Here is a 24,195-nt window from a genome sequence, read left to right on the forward strand (position 1 = left end):
GCCAGCATAGTTTAAGAGGGATGGACTTCCACTCCCAGAATTCTCCAGCCAGCATAGTTTAAGAGGGGTGGACTTCCACTCCCAGAATTCCCCAGCCAGCATAGTTTAAGAGGGATGGACTTCCACTCCCAGAATTCTCCAGCCAGCATAGTTTAAGAGGGGTGGACTTCCACTCCCAGAATTCCCCAGCCAGCATAGTTTAAGAGGGATGGACTTCCACTCCCAGAATTCTCCAGCCAGCATAGTTTAAGAGGGGTGGACTTCCACTCCCAGAATTCCCCAGCCAGCATAGTTTAAGAGGGATGGACTTCAACTCCCAGAATTCCCCAGCCAGCATGGTTTAAGAGGGGTGGACTTCCACTCCCAGAATTCCCCAGCCAGCATAGTTTAAGAGGGATGGACTTCCACTCCCAGAATTCCCCAGCCAGCATAGTTTAAGAGGGATGGACTTCCACTCCCAGAATTCCCCAGCCAGCATGGTTTTAAATGGTTGGACTTCCACTCCCAGAATTCCCCAGCCAGCATGGTTTAAAATGGTTGGACTTCCACTCCCAGAATTCCCCAGCCAGCATAGTTTAAGAGGGGTGGACTTCCACTCCCAGAATTCCCCAGCCAGCATAGTTTAAAATGGTTGGACTTCCACTCCCAGAATTCCCCAGCCAGCATAGTTTAAGAGGGGTGGACTTCCACTCCCAGAATTCCCCAGCCAGCATAGTTTAAGAGGGATGGACTTCCACTCCCAGAATTCCCCAGCCAGCATAGTTTAAGAGGGATGGACTTCCACTCCCAGAATTCCCCAGCCAGCATAGTTTAAGAGGGATGGACTTCCACTCCCAGAATTCCCCAGCCAGCATAGTTTAAGAGGGATGGACTTCAACTCCCAGAATTCCCCAGCCAGCATAGTTTAAGAGGGATGGACTTCCACTCCCAGAATTCCCCAGCCAGCATAGTTTAAGAGGGGTGGACTTCCACTCCCAGAATTCCCCAGCCAGCATAGTTTAAAATGGTTGGACTTCCACTCCCAGAATTCCCCAGCCAGCATAGTTTAAGAGGGGTGGACTTCCACTCCCAGAATTCCCCAGCCAGCATAGTTTAAGAGGGATGGACTTCCACTCCCAGAATTCCCCAGCCAGCATAGTTTAAGAGGGATGGACTTCCACTCCCAGAATTCCCCAGCCAGCATAGTTTAAGAGGGATGGACTTCAACTCCCAGAATTCCCCAGCCAGCATAGTTTAAGAGGGATGGACTTCCACTCCCAGAATTCCCCAGCCAGCATAGTTTAAGAGGGATGGACTTCAACTCCCAGAATTCCCCAGCCAGCATAGTTTAAGAGGGGTGGACTTCCACTCCCAGAATTCCCCAGCCAGCATAGTTTAAGAGGGATGGACTTCCACTCCCAGAATTCCCCAGCCAGCATAGTTTAAGAGGGATGGACTTCCACTCCCAGAATTCCCCAGCCAGCATAGTTTAAGAGGGATGGACTTCAACTCCCAGAATTCCCCAGCCAGCATAGTTTAAGAGGGATGGACTTCCACTCCCAGAATTCCCCAGCCAGCATAGTTTAAGAGGGATGGACTTCAACTCCCAGAATTCCCCAGCCAGCATAGTTTAAGAGGGATGGACTTCCACTCCCAGAATTCCCCAGCCAGCATAGTTTAAGAGGGGTGGACTTCCACTCCCAGAATTCCCCAGCCAGCATAGTTTAAGAGGGGTGGACTTCCACTCCCAGAATTCCCCAGCCAGCATAGTTTAAGAGGGGTGGACTTCCACTCCCAGAATTCCCCAGCCAGCATAGTTTAAGAGGGGTGGACTTCCACTCCCAGAATTCCCCAGCCATCATGGGTGTTGGTCCATTCATTTTAAAACTGTCAGAGTGGCGAAAACCCCAGCTTAGATGTAGCTAAGGATTGGAAGGGCTTTGGAAAGGAGGCCACCAGGCGATCCCCGGGATATCAGCTAGGCCGGGTATTTCCCAAAGTGAAAACAAACCAGGCCAAAAGTAAGTGACAGACAAATCCTTTCCACGTTGCTTTCAAGAAAACCAGGGCTTGGCTAGTCTGACAAACTGAGTCTTGTGTGAATCCACCACAACCAGGTTAACTTTACGACGTGAAACAGGCAAAGATGTCAAAATGAGGAGAAACCCCTTATTTTAGCGGTTTCCTCGTACTGGTGCAAAATTCACTCTCTTCTGGCTGCCCCTGAATCACCTAAGCACCCAACGGGCTACCGGGGAGGGGGGGAGGGGGGGGAAAACAAAACAACTAACTAAAGTTTAAAAGAAATCAAGCTTGACACGCAGAACGGCTGCGGCTTTTCACGCCTCCGGTTCAGCCGGTTTTTTGCTGGTGCCGTTGCGGCGAAGGACTCCGTAAAACAAGTTTCTTTTTTTTTAATTTCTCCTCTCTCCAGCCTCCCCGTTGGTTTCCCGGGTAAAACAGCTGAGTTTGCGTCGTGACGACTTCGAGATCCTGAAGGTGATCGGGAGAGGAGCCTTTGGGGAGGTGAGTCCCCAGAAATGGGGGGGATTTAAAGCCACAGCTGACTCAAGGAGGCACTTTGGGGGTACCCCACGCCCCGTCCGAAGAGGCTCACATTCACACAACAGCCTGACCTGCATTACGGGGAGTCCTCGACCTACAGCGGTCTGTTAATGACCGTCCGAAGTTGCTACGGGGCTGATAAAACTGATGTAATAATGATCCTCTCACTTATGACTGCCACAGGCGAGTCCTCGACCTACAGCTGTCCGTTAATGACCGTCCGAAGTTGCTATGGCACTGATAAAAGTGACATAATAATGATCCTCGCACTTATGACTGCCACAGGGTTCCCCCACCGTCACACAAACAAAAATTGGGCACTGGGCAACTGTCCTATTATTTATGACATTTGAATTATCCTGGATTCATTAGATCAGCATTTACGGCTTCCCCGGCCAGCTTCCCAACAAGCAAAGTGACGGGTGGAAACTGGATTCGCTTAACGACTGAATGTTTCACTTAACGATTGCAGTGATTCGCTTATCAACCAGAACGAAAATAAATCATTATATTGGGCCCGATTCACTTCGAAGGTCTTCTAGTCCAGCCCCCTTGCTCAGGCAGGAGACCCTTACAGAATAACAGAATTGGAAGGGACCTCAAAGGTCTTCTAGTCCAGCCCCCTTGCTCAGGCAGGAGACCCTTTTCCATTCCAGACAAACAGCTGTCCAGTCTCTTCTTGAAAACCTCCAATGATGGAGCGCCCACAATTTCTGGTGGCAAGCTGTTCCACTGGTTAATAATTGTTCACTACTTAATTGCTGATTGTATCAAGGTCACATGAACTGCTAGTACCATTTTATGCTGAACTGGTCAGGCCACACTTGGAATGCTGCGTCCAATTCCGGTTACTCCGATAGAAGAAAAGACGTGGAAACTCTGGAAAGAGTGCAGAGAAGAGCAACCGAGGGGATTAGAGGACTGGAGGCTAAAACCCATGAAGAATGGGTGAAGGAATAGGGTAGGTCTCGTCTACAAAGAGAAGGTCTAGGGGAGACTTGATAGCAGTGTTGTGATATTTGAGGGGCTGCCCCAAGGAAGAGGAGGGGACCAACCTATTCGCCAAAGCCCCTGAAGGCAGGACAAGAAGCAACGGATGGAAACTAATCAAGGAGAGAAGCAACCTGGAATTAAAGAGAAACTTCCTAACAGTAAGGACGATTAACCAGTGGAACAGCTTGCCACCAGAAGTCGTGGGAGCTCCATCACTGGAGGTCTTCAAGGAGAGACTGGAGTGCCACTTTTTAGAAATGGCACAGTTTCTCCTGCTTGAGCAGGGGGTTGGACTACATGACCCCCAGGGTCCCTTCCAGCTCGGTTATCCCATGATTCCGTGTTCTTATTCTAATGGCTTCCCTGCCCCATCCCTGCCCTGCTCTCTCTCCCCTCCCAGGTGGCCGTCGTGCGAATGAAGCAGACGGAGGAAATCTACGCCATGAAGATTCTGCACAAGTGGGAAATGCTGAAGAGAACCGAGGTGACAATTCCCTGGGATTCCCACCTGCCAAAGTCAAAACCAGTCATCTCAGGAAGCTAGATCTCCTCGGATGGGAGACCACAACGAGATCACCAAGCTAGCTGGAGAAAGGCGGCATTAAAGCCATTTTTGTGCCGTTGTCAAGAAAATGACAGAGGTGGAATTTGGCCGTTTTGGGGGTCCCTACCTCTAATTTTCATGGATTTCTTTGTTCCATAAATCCAGAAACTTTCTTAGCCATCAAGTGGGCTGGTTGGTTGTAGGAAGATGGGGGATAGGGGACCCCAATCCCGCCACGCCCATACAAACAGACCCCGCCCTTCTTTGAATTCAAATTGAATTATTGTAGTTTCTTTCTTGGTTGTGAGCCTTGCAGAGTTGTTGAGAGTTGGCGGCACATAAGTGGAATAAATAATGATCATTGTGGGTAGGGAAGAGTTAGATTCACCATCTAAGATGGGAGAAAGCTTAATAATTCAAGTCCTAACCAAAGACCCTAAGAATTATTTTTATAATTAGGATTTATTAAGGTGATTTTCAGGGACGTGGCAGCTCAGTGGCTGTTGAGCTTGTCGATCAGAAAGGTCGGCAGTTGGGCGGTTCGAATCCCCAGCGCCGCATAAAGGGGTGAGCTCTTGTGACGCAAACTCTGCCAACCTAGCGGTTCGAAAGCACATAAAAAGTTCAAGTAGAAAAAATAGGGCCCACCTTTGGTGGGAAGGGAACAGCGCTCCGTACGCCTTCGGGGGCGTTGAGTCATGCCGGCCACATGACCACGGAGACGTCTTCGGACAGCGCTGGCTCTTCGGCTTTGAAACGGAGATGAGCACCGCCCCCTAGAGTCGGGAATGACCAGCACATATGTGCAAGGGGAACCTTTACCTTTTACCTTAAGGTGATTTTATTAGCTTATTCAGGTTGCTCATTATTTGCTTTCATATTAATATTTTACATTTTATAGTTTTGGGGACTTTCCCAGCCAGTTTCTGACAAGCAAAGTCAGTGGAGAAGCTGACAGGGAAGGTTGCAAGCCGTGGGCATGTGATGCCCCGCTTAATGACTGTACCACTTAACGACCGCATCACTTAACGACAAATAGTCCTCGACTTAACGGCCACACTGACTTACAACCAAAATTCCGGTCCCAATTGCGGTCGTAAGTCGAGGAACAGCCGTACACTTTTTTCTGCGCCTGAAGTGTCAGGTGTGTTAAGTAGAGATGTGTCATCTTTTGCACTCGTCTCCTTTCAGACGGCCTGTTTCCGAGAGGAGCGCGATGTCCTCATGCATGGAGATCGACAGTGGATTACCACGTTGCATTACGCCTTCCAGGACGAGCACTACCTGGTGAGACGAGATGCATTTTTGAATCCCGCGGGGCAGGAGATTTTGAACCGGGTTTCCTTTCGGATGTCGGTCCGTTGGGAACCAGCATTGGTGGTTTCCGTCTTTGGAGTGGAGCATGGGGACGAAGTGAACAGAGAAAGGGATTCTGCGCAGTGGATGCTTGGCGCCATTTCGGCCTTTGAGTCAGTTATTTGCTTTGCAAACCTGATTTCCTCCGTTCACAGGACACACTAAACCCACCTTCCAGGTTTTGTGCGTGTGTTGTGTGAATCGAGAATATCAGGCGCCAATAGAGGGAGAAGCTTGTAAAATTTTGGACCTGCTTTGGAAGGAGGAGGGTGCCATGATTTGTTAAGGAGGAGGGTGCAATAGATTTGTTAAGGTCCAGCTAGGAGGGGAAAATAAGGGTTTTTGTCCTCTTCAATTCACATTTTTCTTGTCCAGTTTTGATTTGTCTTTGTTAAATGTTTCCCTTTTTCTTTTGGGTTTTGCATTTTCATCTTCTTTGAAAAAAATAAAAAATAAAAAGTGGAGGGGAGGAGAAAAGTGCATTCATTCCCCTTCCGTGGTATGGTTCCCGCTCAAGCCCAGCCCTTCCAATCAGGAGCATCTGTGGTGCTGGGTTCAAATGTTGCTAAAAGGGATGGGAAAATTGCCATTTCTTTGCAAAATTTCAGAAAATTGGCCTGTCGCTGCCCACTGATCATGACTGCCCAGTGCTTCTCTTGATGCCCTGCTCCCCAAAATGTGGTCGGTCTTTGCGAGAATGTAGCGTCATTAAATCTAGTAACGATTCAACGCCATCTGACTCAGCAAAACTGATTCGTAGCATCTTTCCTCACAGTGGACTAGAAACCTGAAAAGGCCACTGGCCTCGGGTTCTAACTGCAGCTTGAAGTAACCAGGCGAACCTGAAGTAAAAAGTGACGGATTGGCAATCCTGATTTTCCTCACTAGTTTTTCTCAATCTGGGCAGCTATAAAATGAGTGGACTTCAACTCCCAGAATTCCCCAACCAGCTGGGCTGATGGATGGACTTTCTGGGAGTTGAAGTCTTAAAGCTTGCCCGGATTCAGAACACAATTCCACACTCTGACCCATGTGCAAATATTGTCCCACAATTCTGTCGGCAGTGCAAGCTGGGCTTTGCAGTCTCCACCAAATGAGAATTTTTGTACCCAAACATTCCCAGAAGCCGCCATTATCTGAAATTCAGGGAGGAAACGGAATTCAGTTCATTCAGGCTTCCGTATTCTCCACAGGGAAGGTGTGGACTTCAGCTCCCAGAATTCTCAGCAAGCTCCCCTCGCTGCCTGGGGAATTCTGGGAGTTGAAGCCCCACCTGCAGAACGCAGGTTGGGAAGGGAAGCTAGAGGTTGACCCTTCTTTTGACAGTACCTGGTGATGGATTATTACGCCGGAGGAGACCTACTCACCCTGCTGAGCAAGTTTGAGGACCGGCTGCCAGAAGACATGGCCTGCTTCTACCTGGCGGAGATGGTCCTGGCCATCCATTCCCTCCATCAGCTCCACTATGTCCACAGGTAAAGTCCAGGCTGTTGATTTGCGCTCCGAGCTTGGCAAACGTTTGTAACTTTACAGTCACTAAACCAATGGTTATAAGTCGAGGACGTATAGCAGCAAAGGTAAATTATCCAGACCTTCCCTTGAGCACCTCCGATAATGGAGAACCTTTCTCTAAATGCCCCACCGAAAATTGCCAATCGAGAGTCATAGTCACACCAACAATTGGCTCTTGCGTTGACTTCAAATTAAACATTTTAACCTTTCCTGGCTGCCATTAATGTTTTTTCTTTTAGTGTTTCTCTTGTTTTATAATGCTTTTTACATTTTCAAGTGTAGAACATATTCTGAAAGCGGCCCAGAGTCATTGATTGAGAGGGGCGGCTACTGAAATCAATCAAACAAACAAATAAAGGAATAAAAAACCTCTTACCACACACGCTACGTTCTCCCTGCTTGGTGATTTCCGGGGAGTTTTACGGAAAGTGAGGGAGAAAAATCACACAGCAATGTTGTAACCACCATAGTAGGGGGGTTTCACCATATTTGCAGACCCCTACGCCCTAGCTGGGAATCCCTGAAGTTAGGTTGGAAAGAAACTGAGATGGCTTGCCAAAATTGGCTGGCTTACCCACCCCCCCCCCCCCGCTTGGTGCATAACAGTAACAGCACTTAGACTTATATACCGCTTCACAGTGCTTTCCAGCCCTCTCTAAGCGGTTTACAAAGTCAGCCTCTTGTCCCCCAACAATCTGGGTCCTTATTTTGCCCACCTTGGAAGGCTGAGTCAACCATGAGTCGGTTGGGATCGAACTGCTAACTGTGGGAAGAGTTTGCTTGCAATTCTGTATTCCACCTAGAGGCAGGGAGGGAGGGAGGAAAATAGCAGTAGCACTTTGATGCATCTACTGCTTCACGGAGCTTTTACAGCCCTCTCTAAGCGGTTTACAAAGTCAGCCTGTTGCTCCCCAACAATTTTGGTCCTCATTTTACCCACAGAAGGACAGAAGGCTGAGTCAATCATGAGTCGGTCAGGATCGAACTGCTGGCAGTCAGCAGAGTCAGCCTGCAATACTACACTCCAACCCCTGTGCCACCATAAAACTCCCCCAATTGTTTACCATGTTTGAGGGCCCAACAGTCCCCCAACCCCTCTACTTTTCTGAGGTCCCACCACTTAACAAGGGGGGCCCTTCCCTCCACAGGGACATCAAGCCGGACAATATTCTGATTGACACCAGCGGGCACATCCGCCTAGCAGACTTTGGGTCCTGCCTTCGCCTGGCTCCGGATGGCACGGTGAGTTTGGCCCGGGGTGGGATGGGGATTGGCATCCAGCCCTGGTTGGGGAAGGCTGGTCTGGATGGCCATGGGGTTGACAGTGTCCCCCAGGCAGCACACGAGGGTCAGAGCGAAGAGGATGGGGTCTTTGCCCGTGTATATCGAAAGGCTCTTTCAATCTTAATCCAAAGGATAAACTTGAAAGGCGGCAGAATCTGAACTGGGCTCTGCCTTTCTCCTCCCCCTGCCCGTCCCCCTCCCCCAGGTGGAGTCCTCGGTGGTGGTGGGCACCCCCGATTACATTTCCCCAGAGATCCTGCAAGCCATGGAGGACCGAAAGGGCAAATACGGCCCCGAGTGCGACTGGTGGTCTCTGGGCGTCTGCATGTACGAGCTGCTTTTTGGGGAAACGCCTTTCTATGCCGAGTCCCTGGTGGAGACCTACGGCAAGATCATGAACCACGAGGTGAGCCAGGCGGGCACCGTAGGTGAGAAAGACTGCAGGAGCCGGGTGAAATGCCGTTTATCCTCGAGAGTCTTCAGGGATAAGATTCAGCCGGTTTTGCATCTCATTTGCCGAACCGGTTGTTGCAAGGAGTGGCTGGCCCTGCCCGCCCCTCCCTTCCCAGGAGTCTGCATGCGGCAGGGGTGGGCTCCAGCAGCCGCTACTGCCGGTTCACTTCTGCACGTGCCACACACGCGCATGCACAATACAATAAAAATTGTTCTGCGCATGCGCAGAAGCCAAAAACGAGATGGTGCCCCCCGTAGAATCAGTTCAGGGGTGTGGCCGGCCTGGGTCACTGGAGTTTCTAGCAATACAGGCCGCCAGCCCGTAAGTGCATGGCCCGCGCGGAAGCTCCGGGAAGGCGAAAAATGGGCCTCTTGAAAGTTGCAGAAGTCCAGAAACGGGCACGTTTCTGGCCTCCGGAGGGCCTCTGAAGCCCTGGGGAGACCTTTGTCCTCCCGGAAGCTCAAGGAAAGCCTCTGGGGCCTATGGAGGCCGAAAACTCCCCCTCCATGGTGCAGGAGGCCGAGTAGGCCACGACCATCATGGCCACACCCACCCAAGCAGAGAACCGGTTTGCTAATATTTTTCAATCCCACCCCTGGTAGTCCTCGATTTACAACCACAACGGAGCCAAGCATGACCTACAACTCAGCAAGACAGTGGTTAAATGAGTCCCCCCCCCATTTTACAACTTTGTTAAGCGAATCGGTTGTTAAATGAAGCGGGCTTCCTCCTTGATGTGGCTTGTCAGAAGGTCGCAAAAGGGGAATCACCTGCCCCCCCCCCCCCCGGGACCCAGCGTCTGTCGTAAATATGAGCCAGTTGCCAAGACTCTGGATTTTGATCACACCTGCCACAGGGATGCTGCAACGGTCATAAGTGTGGAAAACGGTCATTTTTTTCAGGGCCTTCAGACGGTCACCAAATGACCAGTTGTAAATCGAGACTACCTGTATCTACTTGTTTTGCAAGTGCTTGTTAGGCACACGTGATTGCCAAAGCCTAGTTTGCAATTGGTTTGCAACTGGCAGGAACAGCCAACACCCAAAAAGATCAGCTTGGGATCCAAAAAGATCTTGGTAGGCTTGAACAGTGGGCCCCATCCAACAAAATGAAATTTAATGAGGAGAAAAGTAAAGTTTTTACACCTGTGCAGGAAAAACCAAAGGTCCAAGAACAGATTAGGTGAAACCTGGCTCAAAAAGAGTAACTGGGAGAGGGACCTTGGAGTCAGGTAGACAGACAGAGTTGGAAGGGAATTCCAGATGTGGGGCAGGGGTGCAGGAAGTGGTACACCCACCGTTTTCATTCCAAAGAGAAGCAGGAAATCACCCCACTCTTTTGACCTGCTTGTAGGCAGGCTGTGGGTGTCATCCCAGCGGCTGATGGAGCCTTTCTGTGGGGCAGGGCCTCTGGTGGTGCTACTCAGATTAACAGACTTGGAAGGGACTTTGGAGGTCATCTAGTCCAACCCCTCCCCCCCACCCAAGCAGGAGACCCTGCTCCATTTCTGACAGAGGGAAGTCCAGTCTCTTCTTGAAAGCCTGCAGGGATGAAGCTTCCACAACCTCCGAAGGCAACTTCTGTTCCATGGGTTGATTCTTCTCACTGTCAGAAAATTCCTCCTTATTTCCAGGTTGAATCTCTCCTTGGTCAGTTTCCATCCATTCTTCCTTGTTTGGCCGTCAAAGGTGCTTTGGAGAATAGCTTGACCCCCTCCTCTCTGTGGCAGCCCCTCAAATATTGGAAGACTGCCATCCTGTCTCCCCTAGTCCTTCAGATTAACAGAATTGGAAGGGACCTTGGAGGTCATCTAGTCCAACCCCCCACCCAACCAGGAGACCCTACACCATTTCTGACAGAGGGCAGTCCAGTCTCTTCTTGAAAGCTTCCAAGGATGAAGCTCCCACAACTTTGGAAGGCAACTTCTGTTTCAATGAATAGAGATTAACAGAGTTGGAAGGGACCTTGGAGGTCATCTAGTCCAACCCCACTTCCACGCATGAGACCCTATTTCTGACAGAGGGCAGTCCAGTACTCTCCTTGAAAGCCTCCAGGGATGAAGCTTCCATGAAATGATCCCTTAAACATGAGCCAGCCTTGTGCGGCAGCCGCCAAAAAGGCGAATACAATCCTTGGTTGTATAAACAGAGGCATTGAATCAAAATCGTGTGAAGTTTTAGTATAAAAATTGATAAATCCTCGGTAAGGCCACACCTGGAATATGGCATCCAGTTTTGGTCACCAGACTACCAAAAAAAAAGATGTTTACTTTGGAAAAATTTCAGAGAAGACCAACTAAGATGATTAAAGGCAGGAAGAGTAAAACATATGAGGAACGGTTGCAGGAATTGGGTTGGGCTAGTCTAAAGAAAAGAAGGGCTAGGGGTGACATGATAGCAGTCTTCCAAAATTTGAGGGGCTGCCACAAAGAAGAGGAGGTTAATTTATTCTCCAAAGCATCAGAAGGCAGGACAAGAAACAATGTATGGAAACTAATCAAGGAGAGAAGCAGGAGATGGCATTATGGAGAAACTTCCTAACAATGAGGACAATTAGCTAGTGGAATAGCTTGCCACCAGAAATCGAGGGTGCACCATCACTAGAGGTCTTCAAGAAGAGGCAGACAAGGAAGAATGGATGGAAACTGACCAAGGAGAGATTCAACCTGGAAATAAGGAGGAATTTCCTGACAGGGAGAACCATCAACCCATGGAACAGAAGTTGCCTTCGGAAGTTGTGGGAGCTTCATCCCTGGAGGCTTTCAAGAAGAGACTGGACTGTCCTCGGTCAGAAATGGTGTAGGGTCTCCCGCTTGGGCAGAGGGGCTGGACTAGATTACCTCAAGGGTCCCTTCCAGCTCTGTTAATCTGCAAAGAACAAAAGTTATGGGAGCTTCATCCCTGGAGGCTTTCAAGAAGAGACTGGGCTGCCCTCTGTCAGAAATGGTGTAGGGTCTCCCGCTTGGGCGTGAGGGGGTTGGACTAGAAGACCTCCAAGGTCCCTTCCAGCTCTGTCCTGATTCTGTTTCCTCATGTATACAATCTGGGAGATGTGGCACAGATCAGGAGGGAAGACAAAGCGTTAAGCCGTTAGGACCAGAAAAGAGCTACAGAGCGAAGGAATTGGTCCCCATTGTGAAATCTTCAGATCTAGGAAACAGGGAGAATCTGGGACAATCCAGCTGTTGTGGTCCTCCGGGAGGACCACAAAGCCCATCTTCCATTGGTCGGGCTCAACTGCTGGATTTGGCACCCGTTCAGTAGCTGATGGGGTTTTTTGCCTGGGGCAAAAGATTCAGGCAACTCCCTCCCTGAGTCAAATTGGCTGCCAGCCCTGGGTGTGAACTCTCCCACTTCCCCTCCCAAACGCAGCTTGGCTCGCTTTCACGAGTCACCTCAAATGATCCCACGGCGGGGCCTTTCTTCTCCAACATTTCCACGGCTGAGCGAGATGGTTGCGAAGCAAGTTTTGTCCCGTTTTATGTCCCGGCTGCTCAGTGAATCACCGCCATTGTTCAGCTGGTAACACGGTTGTTAAGTGAATCCAGCTCCCCCATGGACGTTTGCTGGCCAGATGGTCGCAAAAGGGGATCGCGTGACCCCAGGAGGACGCAGCCACCGTCATAAATGTGAGTCGGCTGTCAGGCTTCTGAATTGTGATCCCGTAACCATGGAGATACTGCAACTGTCGTAAGTGTGGAAATGCCCATAAATCACTTTTTTCAGTGCCGTTGCAACTTCGAATGGTCACTAAACGAATGGTTGTAAGTCAAGGACGAGCTGTAGCCTGTTCTTGGAAGGTGAGCTTGCCACTTCACTTCTGTTAATGCAGGGTGAATTCTGACAGCTGTGCAACCTTCCTCTTGCCCTTGTTTAAACCTTGATCTGTTTTTTGTGATCTCGGTTACCTTGCTTAAACCCTGATCTGTTGATTTTATGGTTACCTTGCTTAAACCCTGATCTGTTGTTTCCATGATCTTGTTATCTTGCTTAAACCCTGATCTGTTTTTTTGTGATCTTGGTTACCTTGCTTAAGCCCTGATCTGTTGTTTCCATGATCTTGTTATCTTGTTTAAACCCTGATCTGTTTTTTTTGTGATCTTGGTTACCTTGCTTAAACCTGATCTGTTGATTTTATGGTTACCTTGCTTAAACCCTGATCTGTTGCTTTCATGATCTTGTTATCTTGCTTAAACCCTGATCTGTTTTTTTGTGATCTTGGTTACCTTGCTTAAACCCTGATCTGTTGTTTCCATGATCTTGTTATCTTGCTTAAACCCTGATGTTTTTTTGTGATCTTGGTTACCTTGCTTAAACCTGATCTGTTGATTTTATGGTTACCTTGCTTAAACCCTGATCTGTTGCTTTCATGATCTTGTTATCTTGCTTAAACCCTGATCTGTTTTTTGTGATCTTGGTTACCTTGCTTAAACCTGATCTGTTGATTTTATGGTTACCTTGCCCGATCTGTTGCTTTCATGATCCTAGTTACGTCCAGGAATGTTGGTTTCCGGAATCCCCAGCGCCCCCTATCGATACCAGCTGCCCAAGGGTAGCAGATAGACTTCCCGAGAAGTCGGGGCCCCCGTGCATCCCCCCTTCTCTTTCCTCTTCCAGGACCACCTGCAGTTCCCCACGGATATCACCGACGTCTCAGAGAGCGCCAAGGACCTCATCCGCGAGCTCTTGTGCCGCCAGGAAGTCCGCCTGGGCCAGAAGGGCATCGAGGACTTCATGCGCCACCCTTTCTTCGAGGGCATCGCCTGGGAGGACCTCCACAAGAGCCCTCCCCCTTTGGTCCCCGAGGTAGCCAGTCCGGCCGACACCTCCAACTTTGATGTCGACGATGACACCCTCAAAGAAGCGGTAACGATCCGTGAAGCCAAGGGCGGATGCCAAGGGGCCCGTGCCAGGCTGGGGTGTGTGTGTGTGTGTGCGAGACGGGCAGGAACCCCAGAAGTTGCCAAGCAGATTCTCACCTCCCTGCCCTAGAGAGCGTGTGTGTGTGTGTGTGTGAGAGAGAGAGTGTGTGTGTGTTGGCCGGATTTGAGATCTGATGGAAACTTGGGAGGCTACAGGACGGAAAGGAGATGCCCCAGGGGGCTGGCAACCCATGCTCAGTGCCCTTGCAGGCTGCATTTGTAGGTCAGGCCTAAACACAAAGATGCCACTGAAAATCCAGTCTCATCCAATCCTTTACTTGCTTACACCATAGATTTAGTCTTAGGTGGACTTTATTGTTGCGTTTATTATTTATTTATTTATTATTTATTTTACTGTGCTTCTAGACCGCCCCCTCTCCCAAAAGGGACTCGGGGCGGTATACAGTCCATGCAAAGAATACATCAAAATACAATAAATAGAAGAATTAAATATGTACAGTTAAATATGGAGGAGGTTAAAAATAGAATTAAAAAGAACTGTACAGTTAGCTAGTATATATAAATATAATTTTAAAACCCCTAAGAGACACACAAATTAAATTAAAAACAATACCCCTAAAATAACCAGTTAATAGTACGTCTACCAGGAGGTAACAGTTGTAATTATGCCAGGCCCGCCAGTCGGAACAGGTGAGTCTTCAATTTTTGCCGGAAGGAGCGGAGGTCAGAGGTGGTTCTGATGTCGGGGGGGAGGTCATTCCAGAGGGTTGGGCCCATCACAGAGAAGGCCCTACTCCTTGGTGTCGCCCGTTGGCATTGCCTAGTGGACGGCACCAGGAGAAGCCCCTCCCTGTGTGAGCGAATTTGCCGCAGGGATGTGTGTGGGAGGATGCGATCCCGCAAGTAACTAGGTTGCATGTCCACTAATCGGCGTAGGTTAAAATGAAATTTCATTGCACACAGCTCTCCAATCCAGGTAGTCCTTGACTTATGACTGATGACATCATCCATGCCACCCCTTTGGGAGTGAATGGAAAAGTAGGGAGTCATCATGGGGGAGGGGGGGTTGGCAGCTACCGCTATAAAAACGAAACATGTACATGCATCCCTCAATAACAAGAAGCCCCCCCTTTCGGACTGGAATCGAGGCCAGAAATGATGGTGGCAAGTTATGTTGCTCGCTAAGCGGGACACCATGCAGGTAGTCCTCGACGTACGACCACAACTGAGCCCAAGATTTCTGTGGCTAAGCAAGAGTTTTTAAGAAGCAACAGCAATAGCTGTTAGACTTATATCCCGCTTCACAGTCCTTTTACAGCCCCCTCTAAGCGGTTTACGGAGTCAGCCTATTTCCCCACAACAACCTGGGTCCTCATTTTACCCACCTCGGAAGGACGGAAGGCTGAGTCAACCTTGAGCTGGTCAGGATCGAACTGTTGGCAGTAGGCAGAATGAGCCTGCAATCCTGCATTCAAGCCACTGCACCATCATAGGAATTCAATAGAATTAGAATAGAATTAGAATAGAGTAGAATTAGAATAGGATAGGATAGAATTAGAATGGAATTAAAATAGAATTAGAATAGAATTAGAATTAGAATAGGATAGGATGGGATAGAATTAGAATAGAATTAGAATAGGATAGAATTAGAATAGGATAGGATAGAATTAGAATAGAATTCAATAGAATCTGACTAGAATAGGAATAGAATAGAATTAGAATAGGATTAGAATAGGACAGAATTAGAATAGGATAGGATAGAATTAGAATAGAATTGAATTAGAATAGAATTAGAATAGGATAGAATTAGAATAGGGTAGGATAGCATAGCATAGCATAGCATAGGATAGAATTAGAATAGAGTAGATTAGAATTCAATAGAATTAGAATAGAATAGAATTAAAATAGAATTAGAACAGGATACAATTAGAATAGGATAGGATAGAATTAGAATAGAACAGAATAAGAATAGAATAGAATTAGGATAGGATAGGATAGAATTAGGAATAGAACAGAACAGAACAGAAAAGAATAAAATAGAATAGAATAGAATTAGAATTAGAATAGAATTAGAATAGAATTAGAATTAGAATAGAATTAGAAAAGAATAGGATAGGATAGAATTAGGATAGGATAGAATAGAATTGAATTAGAACAGAATAAGAACAGAACAGAATAGAATAGAATAGAATGAACAGAAAGTAGAATAGAATAGAATTCAGAATAGAATGGAGTTGAATGGAGTGAAGTGGAGTAGAATAATAACTTTATTGTCACTTTGAACATATACTAATTGACATACATTAAAATGAAATTTCTTTGCATACAGCAGCCAAAGTGTCACCACCTCCCATATACACTACATAAACATGACAAGATATATAAATAAATACAAAATTATGCATATACCCACATATATTATATGACACAGAGAAACAACACAGTCTCGTTTGGATGTATACATATACATGGAGAGAAAAACTAGTCTTGCGAATTTACAAGATCGATGGCATAAAAGGAGCAAAGCTGTCCCCAGAATCTGCTGATCCTGCTAGAAATCCTTCGAAACCTCCTCTCAGAGGGAAGCAACCGAAACAGAACGTGGCGTGGGTGTGTGGGGTCTCTAACAATGCTTCAAGCTCTAAACACATAGCGCTTATAAGCAGCAACCTGAATAATAGGGAGCAAGCTTTGTATGATCTTCTCCACTATCCTTACCACTCTCTGTAGGGACTTTCTAGCTGAGGCACTGCAGCCACCAAACCAAATAGGGATGCAATTTGTTAAAATGCTCTCAATTGTGCTCTGTAAAAAATAAAAAGAACAGAGCTGTAAGAGAGGTAAGCAAATCCCTTGTCCACAATAGATGCTTTTTGCTAGAAACTGGAAGTGACCTCCCCCCCCACCAATTTCCGACAAAAATATGTACATTGTGATGACATGATTGTGGGACGCTGAAAACAGCTATCAATGCCAAAACCCCAAATGCGATCACATTATTGGGGGAGGCCAGTGGAACTTCATATCTGGGTTTAAGAATCCCTGGGGAGATCCGTCGTAACTTTGTAAGTCAAGGACTATTATAGTGGCCCCTGCAAGGAGCCATGGGATAAAATGGAAGCCGTGGCGCAAACTGTGCAAATACTAGGACATGAGTTCCCGTACCAGTATCAGTTACACAAATACATAAATGCAGCCGTTACAGGATAATGTTACTCTGCGGGTGCCGTTGTTTAGGCTTCATTCTGACTGGATGTAGACACCGATGACTTTTACGTCATTTTGCAAGGCCAAAAAGAAGGAGCAACTGAATGTATTTTGAAAGAAATGCAGGAAGTTTAGCCCTAGGAGCAGGATTTCCCAACCTTAAGTTCATTCTTTCCTTCCTTCCTTCCTTCTTTCCTTCCTTCCTTCCTTCCTTCTTTCTCTCTCCCTCTTTCCTTCCTTCCCTCCCTCCTCTCTTTCTTCCTTTCCTTTTTTCTTTCCCTTTCTTTCTCATCTCTTTCTTTCTCCTTCCTTTCTTCTTTCTTTTTTCTTTCTTTCCTTCCCTCCCTCCCTCTCTCATTCTTTCTTTCCTTTCCTTTCTCTCTTCCTTTCTCCTCCCTTTCTTTCATTCTTTTTCCTTCCTTCCTTCTTTTGTTCTTTTTTCTTTCTTTCCTTCCCTCCCTTCCTCTCTCATTCTTCCTTTCCTTTTTTCTTTCCCTTCCTTTCTCCTTTCCTTTCTCCTCCCTTTCTTTCTTTCTTTTTTTCCTTCCTTCCTTCCTTCCCTCCCTCCCTCCCTCCCTCTCTCTCTCTCTCTCTTTCTCCCTTATTTATTTCATCATATTTATGTAGTGTATATTGGAGGTGACCCTTTCAGAGTGGTATGCAACGAAATTTCGTTTTAAGGTGTGCTGATTAGTGTATATTCAAAGTGACAATAAAGTCAGTCTAAGGCATGTGGACTTCAACACCCAGAATGCCCAAGCCAACTAAACTGAGCTAAGCTGGCTGGGGAATTCTGGGAGTTGAAGTCCACACACCTTAATGTGCTCACAGTTGGGAAACCCTATCTTACAGTGTCCCCCAGATCATGTTGACGACCGTGTGTGTATATTAACTTTGAACACACACCCTGCAATGACGGAGGAAGCCCCTGCCCCTAACGACCCCTTCTGCCCTTGCTTGCATACCCAGGAGAGCGTGGGCATTGGGGGGGGAGGGGGAATGGCGCCTGATTTTTCTCCTTTGTTCCTGATGTTTAGGAGACGCTTCCGCCGATTTCCCACGCTACATTCTCAGCCCATCATCTCCCCTTCGTTGGATTCACCTATACCTCCGGGATGTGAGTACGCCTGCATTGCCTTGATTTCCACCTTTGCTCCCGCTTGGCTCTTCCTTTTTCGTGCTCCGGGCAGCGTGGAGCCTCCAGCTTTAGCGGCAGCCTATCTCGAAACTGCTGTCCGCCGGCCACGGGGTTGGGTTCCTGCCAGTTCTAACCTCTTCTATAGAAGAGGTTCCACAAATCTACCGTGCCATTTAGGACCGGTTCAAGCTCCCTCCCCCCGCCCGTCCGCACATCATCAAGATGAAGAGCGAGAGGAGGAATTCTGGGAGTTGAAGTCCACAAGTCTTAAAGCTGTCAAGTTTGAACACCATTGGCATTTTTTTCCTAAAGGGTTAGGGGTGCAAGGGTCCTGTAACTTGACAGTTTTAAGACTTGCACACTTCAATGCCAGTGTTCCTGAGCCAACATGACTGGAGGAGGAATTCTGGGAGTTGAAGTCCACAAGTCTTAAAGCTGTCAAGTTTGAACACCCCTGGGGGTTTTTTCCCTAAAGGGTTAGGGGTGCAAGGGTCTTGTAACTTGACAGCTTTAAGACTTGCGTCCTTCAAATGCCAGAGTTTCTGAGCCTACATTTTGGTTGCTAAGCAAGAGCGTTGTTAAGTGAGTTGAGAAGAGGTTCTAAAACATTTTGAAACCCACCACTGGCCGGCCAATGGGGAGCTGTGGCCGTCTGCTATCTGCTGGGCATCTGGGTTTGTGTGAGGATAAAATGGCAGGGTGATTTGGTCTTTCAACGTGATGGGGGATTTCTGATGCTTTCCATAATTCTGATTTTTGCAGCCGGAGGTTGCTGCATTCAGACAGCCAACTGTGCATGGATTAAATGCTCCTGTGCATGGATTAAAAAGTGGTTCAACCTGTTAGTCGGTCCCCAGTTCCTGTAAGCATGGCTGGGGAATTCTGGGAGTTGAAGTCCACAAATCTTAAAGTTCCCAAGTTTGGACACCCCTGATATAAGGTATCTGAACTGTGAATACAGGCAGAGTCCTCAACTTACACACTTAACGACCATTGTGGCCCCCTGTGGTCACGTGATCAAAATATCAGTCACCTTGGCAACTGACTCATATTTACGACGGTCGCAGGGTCCCGTGGTCTCCATTTTGTGACCTTCTGACCAGCAAAGTCAATGGGCAAAGCCCGGTTCACTTAACAACGGTGAGAGTCAGAGTGATTCACTTAACAACTGTGGCCAGAAAGGTCGTACATGGGGGCAAAATCCAGTGGTGGTTGTAAGTTGAGGCCTATCTGTATTACAAAACAATATTGTGATTTCCACCATCACCACCCGCCTTTTATTTTTTATTTTTTTTTGCTGGAGTTTGCAAATTGTAGGCACCAAACTGGCTTAGCCCGTTTCCCAGCAAATACGTTTTACTGAATGAATTCACAGGAAGGTCCTGGAAAAGATAATAAAAAACCAGATCTGCCAACATCTAGAAACGAGTAAAGTAATAACTAGCAGCAAACACGGGTTTTTTAAAAACAGATCATGCCAAGCCAATCTTATTTCATTCCTCAACATAGCGACTAAATTAGTAGACCAGCGAAATACTGTGAACATAATATACTTAGACTTCAGCAAGGCATTTGACAAAGTAGACCGCAACCTACTTCTTGGTAAGCTAGAAAAAAGTGGGATAGAACTGGATGAGAAACCATACTCAACGAGTCGTCCTTAATGGGTCTACGTCTACATGGAGGAAAGTAAGCAGTGGGGTACCACAAGATTCTGTTTTAGACCGAGAACTCTTCAATATCTTCATAAACGACTTGGATGAGGGAATAGAAGGGAAACTGACCACATTTGCAGATGTTACTAAGATGGCAGGAATAGCCAACATCTAGAAAGAGTGCAGAGAAGAGCAACCAGGGTGATGAGGGGACTGGAGGCTCAAACATCTGATGAACGGTTGCAGGAACTAGGCCTGGCTAGTCTAGGGAAGAGAAGGACCAGGGGAGACAGGAGAGCATCTTCCAATATTTGAGGGGCTGCAAAAGAGAGGAGGAAGGGGGTCAAGCTATTCTCCAAAGCCCCTGAAGGCCAGAGAAGGAAGAATGGATGGAAACTGACCAAGGAGAGATTCAACCTGGAAATAAGGAGGAATTTCCCGACAGTGAGAAGAATCAACCCACGGAACAGAAGTTGTGGGAGCTTCATCCCTGGAGGCTTTCAGGAAGAGACTGTACTGCCCTCTGTTAGAAATGGTGTAGGGCCTCCTGCTTAGGTGGGGGGTTGGACTAGATGACCTCCAAGGTCCCTTCCAACTCTGTTAATCTGTGAAATTCACGGGAAATACCAGAGTTGCATTATTTTGCAGGAAACCTTAACTGCAATGCCAACTGATGATGATGAAGGAGTATTTTTGGCTTGCCGTGAGCCGCACCACAATTGGACGTGTTCCTGGAAGGGGTGTACGGCGCCCCTCCCGAGACCACGGATTTCCCACCTGGGTGGCCCATTCTGCTTTTCAGGAAGGGGATCTGTTTTCTTGGCCTTTCGGTGCAGACTGATTCTCGCTGATCCAGAATCGGTTGTGAGCTGCGTGTCCCTGTGTCCCCACAGACCCTTCCCAGAGAGACCCCCGATCTCCCCCACCCCCAGCTCCAGCATCAGCCGGCTGGAGAAAAGGATCCGTCAGCTGGAGCGGGAGAAAGTGGAATTGAGTCGGAAACTGCAAGGTAGGTAACTCTGCGGGTGGAAGAAGGATTCCTACAAGCGGGGGCGGAGAAGGGACCTTCGAGGTCTACTAGTCCAGTCCCCACTAATCAAGGTTTCCGAGCCTTATGACTGTGATGGTGGACCTTTTTTGCCTCTGGTGTCAAAAGGAAGCGTGCTATTGCACGCCCTTGTGTGCCCACTCCCATAATTTAATGCCCCCCTGCACCATACCCCCTGTGCATGTGCAGGCTTACTAGTAGCCTGGGGAGGGCGGAAATGGCCTCCCCCGCGCCCCTGGAGGCTGGAAACGGCCTGTTTCCCAACTTCTGGTGGGCCCGGTAGGTCCATTTTTCATCCTCCCCAGACTGCAGAGGCTTTCTAGGAGCTTGAGGAGGGCGGAAAACGGCCGCTAAACCTCTGGTTTGCACGTTGGACGGTTTTTCACCTTCCGGAGGCTTCAGGAGCGCAAAAAATGGCCAAAAATCAAGGCCGAAAATCACCTGGACAACGTGCCCATGCGCCCTGGAGCTCACAGGCAACACATCGCGTGCCGTGTGCTATAGGTTTGCCATCACAGCCGTGTGGGCTACAAACATGGGATCAGGTGACCTGAGAATGAGACAGCTAAGCATAGACAGAGTGCAGAGTCAGGTTAATCGCCCCACCCGCTCATGAGAACTTCCGCCCGGTTCCTCATTAAATGGATTTACACAACCCGCTCAATCAGGTTTGAGCCCCAGATGCAGGAATCGCATTTGCATAACAGTCTTGATTTATTTTGCTCTCCTTTAGACGGGTGGGGCCACCGCAGCCCTGTTGCCTTTGCTTATGGTTCAGCACCTCGTCAGCCCCAAATGGATCGAGAGAGTAAGGCCAGGGCTGAAATCCAGCAGGTTCTGACAGGTTCTGGAGAACCGGTAGTAGAAATTTTGACTAGTTCAGAGAACCGGCAAATGCCACCTCTGGCTGGCCTCAGAGTGGAGAGGGATTGGAGATTTTGCAGTATCCTTCCCCTGGAGTGGGGAGGGAATGGGGATTTTGCAGTATCCTTCCCCTGGAGTGGGGAGGGAATGGAGATTTTGCAGTATCCTTCCCCTGGAGTGGGGAGGGAATGGGGATTTTGCAGTATCCTTCCCCTGGAGTGGGAAGGGAATGGAGATTTTGCATTATCCTTCCCCTGGAGTGGGGAGGGAATGGGGATTTTGCAGTATCCTTCCCCTGGAGTGGGAAGGGAATGGAGATTTTGCAGTATCCTTCCCCTGGAGTGAGGTGGGAATGGGGATTTTGCAGTATCCATCCCCTGGAGTGGGAAGGGAATGGAGATTTTGCAGTATCCTTTCCCTGGAGTGAGGTGGGAATGGGGATTTTGCAGTATCCTTCCCCTGGAGTGGGAAGGGAATGGAGATTTTGCAGTATCCTTCCCCTGGAGTGGGAAGGGAATGGAGATTTTGCAGTATCCTTCCCCTGGAGTGGGGAGGGAATGGGGATTTTGCAGTATCCTTCCCCTGGAGTGGGAAGGGAATGGAGATTTTGCAGTATCCTTCCCCTGGAGTGGGGAGGGAATGGAGATTTTGCAGTATCCTTCCCCTGGAGTGAGGTGGGAATGGGGATTTTGCAGTATCCTTCCCCTGGAGTGGGGAGGGAATGGAGATTTTGCAGTATCCTTCCCCTGGAGTGGAGAGGGAATGGGGATTTTGCAGTATCCTTCCCCTGGAGTGGGGAGGGAATGGAGATTTTGCAGTATCCTTCCCCTGGAGTGGAGAGGGAATGGGGATTTTGCAGTATCCTTCCCCTGGAGTGGGGAGGGAATGGAGATTTTGCAGTATCCTTCCCCTGGAGTGGAGAGGGAATGGGGATTTTGCAGTATCCTTCCCCTGGAGTGGGGAGGGAATGGAGATTTTGCAGTATACATCCCCTGGAGTGGGGAGGGAATGGGGATTTTGCAGTATCCTTCCCCTGGAGTGGGGAGGGAATGGAGATGTTGCAGTATCCTTCCCCTGGAGTGGAGAGGGAATGGGGATGTTGCAGTATCCTTCCCCTGGAGTGGGAAGGGAATGGAGATTTTGCAGTATCCTTTCCCTGGAGTGAGGTGGGAATGGGGATTTTGCAGTATCCTTCCCCTGGAGTGGGAAGGGAATGGAGATTTTGCAGTATCCTTCCCCTGGAGTGGGAAGGGAATGGAGATTTTGCAGTATCCTTCCCCTGGAGTGGGGAGGGAATGGGGATTTTGCAGTATCCTTCCCCTGGAGTGGGGAGGGAATGGGGATTTTGCAGTATCCTTCCCCTGGAGTGGGGAGGGAATGGAGATTTTGCAGTATCCTTCCCCTGGAGTGAGGTGGGAATGGGGATTTTGCAGTATCCTTCCCCTGGAGTGGAGAGGGAATGGGGATTTTGCAGTATCCTTCCCCTGGAGTGGGGAGGGAATGGAGATTTTGCAGTATCCTTCCCCTGGAGTGGAGAGGGAATGGGGATTTTGCAGTATCCTTCCCCTGGAGTGGGGAGGGAATGGAGATTTTGCAGTATCCTTCCCCTGGAGTGGAGAGGGAATGGGGATTTTGCAGTATCCTTCCCCTGGAGTGGGGAGGGAATGGAGATTTTGCAGTATACATCCCCTGGAGTGGGGAGGGAATGGGGATTTTGCAGTATCCTTCCCCTGGAGTGGGGAGGGAATGGAGATGTTGCAGTATCCTTCCCCTGGAGTGGAGAGGGAATGGGGATGTTGCAGTATCCTTCCCCTGGAGTGGGAAGGGAATGGAGATTTTGCAGTATCCTTTCCCTGGAGTGAGGTGGGAATGGGGATTTTGCAGTATCCTTCCCCTGGAGTGGGAAGGGAATGGAGATTTTGCAGTATCCTTCCCCTGGAGTGGGAAGGGAATGGAGATTTTGCAGTATCCTTCCCCTGGAGTGGGGAGGGAATGGGGATTTTGCAGTATCCTTCCCCTGGAGTGGGAAGGGAATGGAGATTTTGCAGTATCCTTCCCCTGGAGTGGGGAGGGAATGGAGATTTTGCAGTATCCTTCCCCTGGAGTGAGGTGGGAATGGGGATTTTGCAGTATCCTTCCCCTGGAGTGGAGAGGGAATGGGGATTTTGCAGTATCCTTCCCCTGGAGTGGGGAGGGAATGGAGATTTTGCAGTATCCTTCCCCTGGAGTGGAGAGGGAATGGGGATTTTGCAGTATCCTTCCCCTGGAGTGGGGAGGGAATGGAGATTTTGCAGTATCCTTCCCCTGGAGTGGAGAGGGAATGGGGATTTTGCAGTATCCTTCCCCTGGAGTGGGGAGGGAATGGAGATTTTGCAGTATACATCCCCTGGAGTGGGGTGGGAATGGGGATTTTGCAGTATCCTTCCCCTGGAGTGGGGAGGGAATGGAGATGTTGCAGTATCCTTCCCCTGGAGTGGAGAGGGAATGGGGATGTTGCAGTATCCTTCCCCTGGAGTGGGGAGGGAATGGAGATTTTGCAGTATCCTTCCCCTGGAGTGGGGAGGGAATGGAGATTTTGCAGTATCCTTCCCCTGGAGTGGAGAGGGAATGGGGATTTTGCAGTATCCTTCCCCTGGAGTGGGGAGGGAATGGAGATTTTGCAGTATACATCCCCTGGAGTGGGGAGGGAATGGGGATTTTGCAGTATCCTTCCC

The 24,195-nt window shown here is 48.6% G+C and overlaps 1 protein-coding gene across 5 annotated transcripts in view; it reads left to right on the plus strand.

Annotated features, from left to right (window-relative positions):
• CDC42BPG (CDC42 binding protein kinase gamma) overlaps positions 1-24,195 on the plus strand; it is a 101,987-nt gene that overhangs the window by 27,800 nt on the left and 49,992 nt on the right. For all 5 annotated transcript variants that reach the window (XM_081967813.1, XM_081967814.1, XM_081967812.1 and 2 more), the window contains exons 2-10: positions 2,414-2,505; positions 3,938-4,021; positions 5,273-5,368; positions 6,764-6,912; positions 8,098-8,191; positions 8,439-8,639; positions 13,304-13,552; positions 17,814-17,893; positions 20,463-20,578. In XM_081967813.1, coding sequence (XP_081823939.1) covers positions 2,414-2,505; positions 3,938-4,021; positions 5,273-5,368; positions 6,764-6,912; positions 8,098-8,191; positions 8,439-8,639; positions 13,304-13,552; positions 17,814-17,893; positions 20,463-20,578 — 1,161 coding nt within the window. The remainder of the gene's footprint in view (positions 1-2,413; positions 2,506-3,937; positions 4,022-5,272; positions 5,369-6,763; positions 6,913-8,097; positions 8,192-8,438; positions 8,640-13,303; positions 13,553-17,813; positions 17,894-20,462; positions 20,579-24,195) is intronic.

The sequence above is a fragment of the Natrix helvetica genome (assembly GCF_964273705.1).
Source record: "Natrix helvetica genome assembly, chromosome: 16".
NCBI lineage: Eukaryota > Metazoa > Chordata > Lepidosauria > Squamata > Natricidae > Natrix > Natrix helvetica.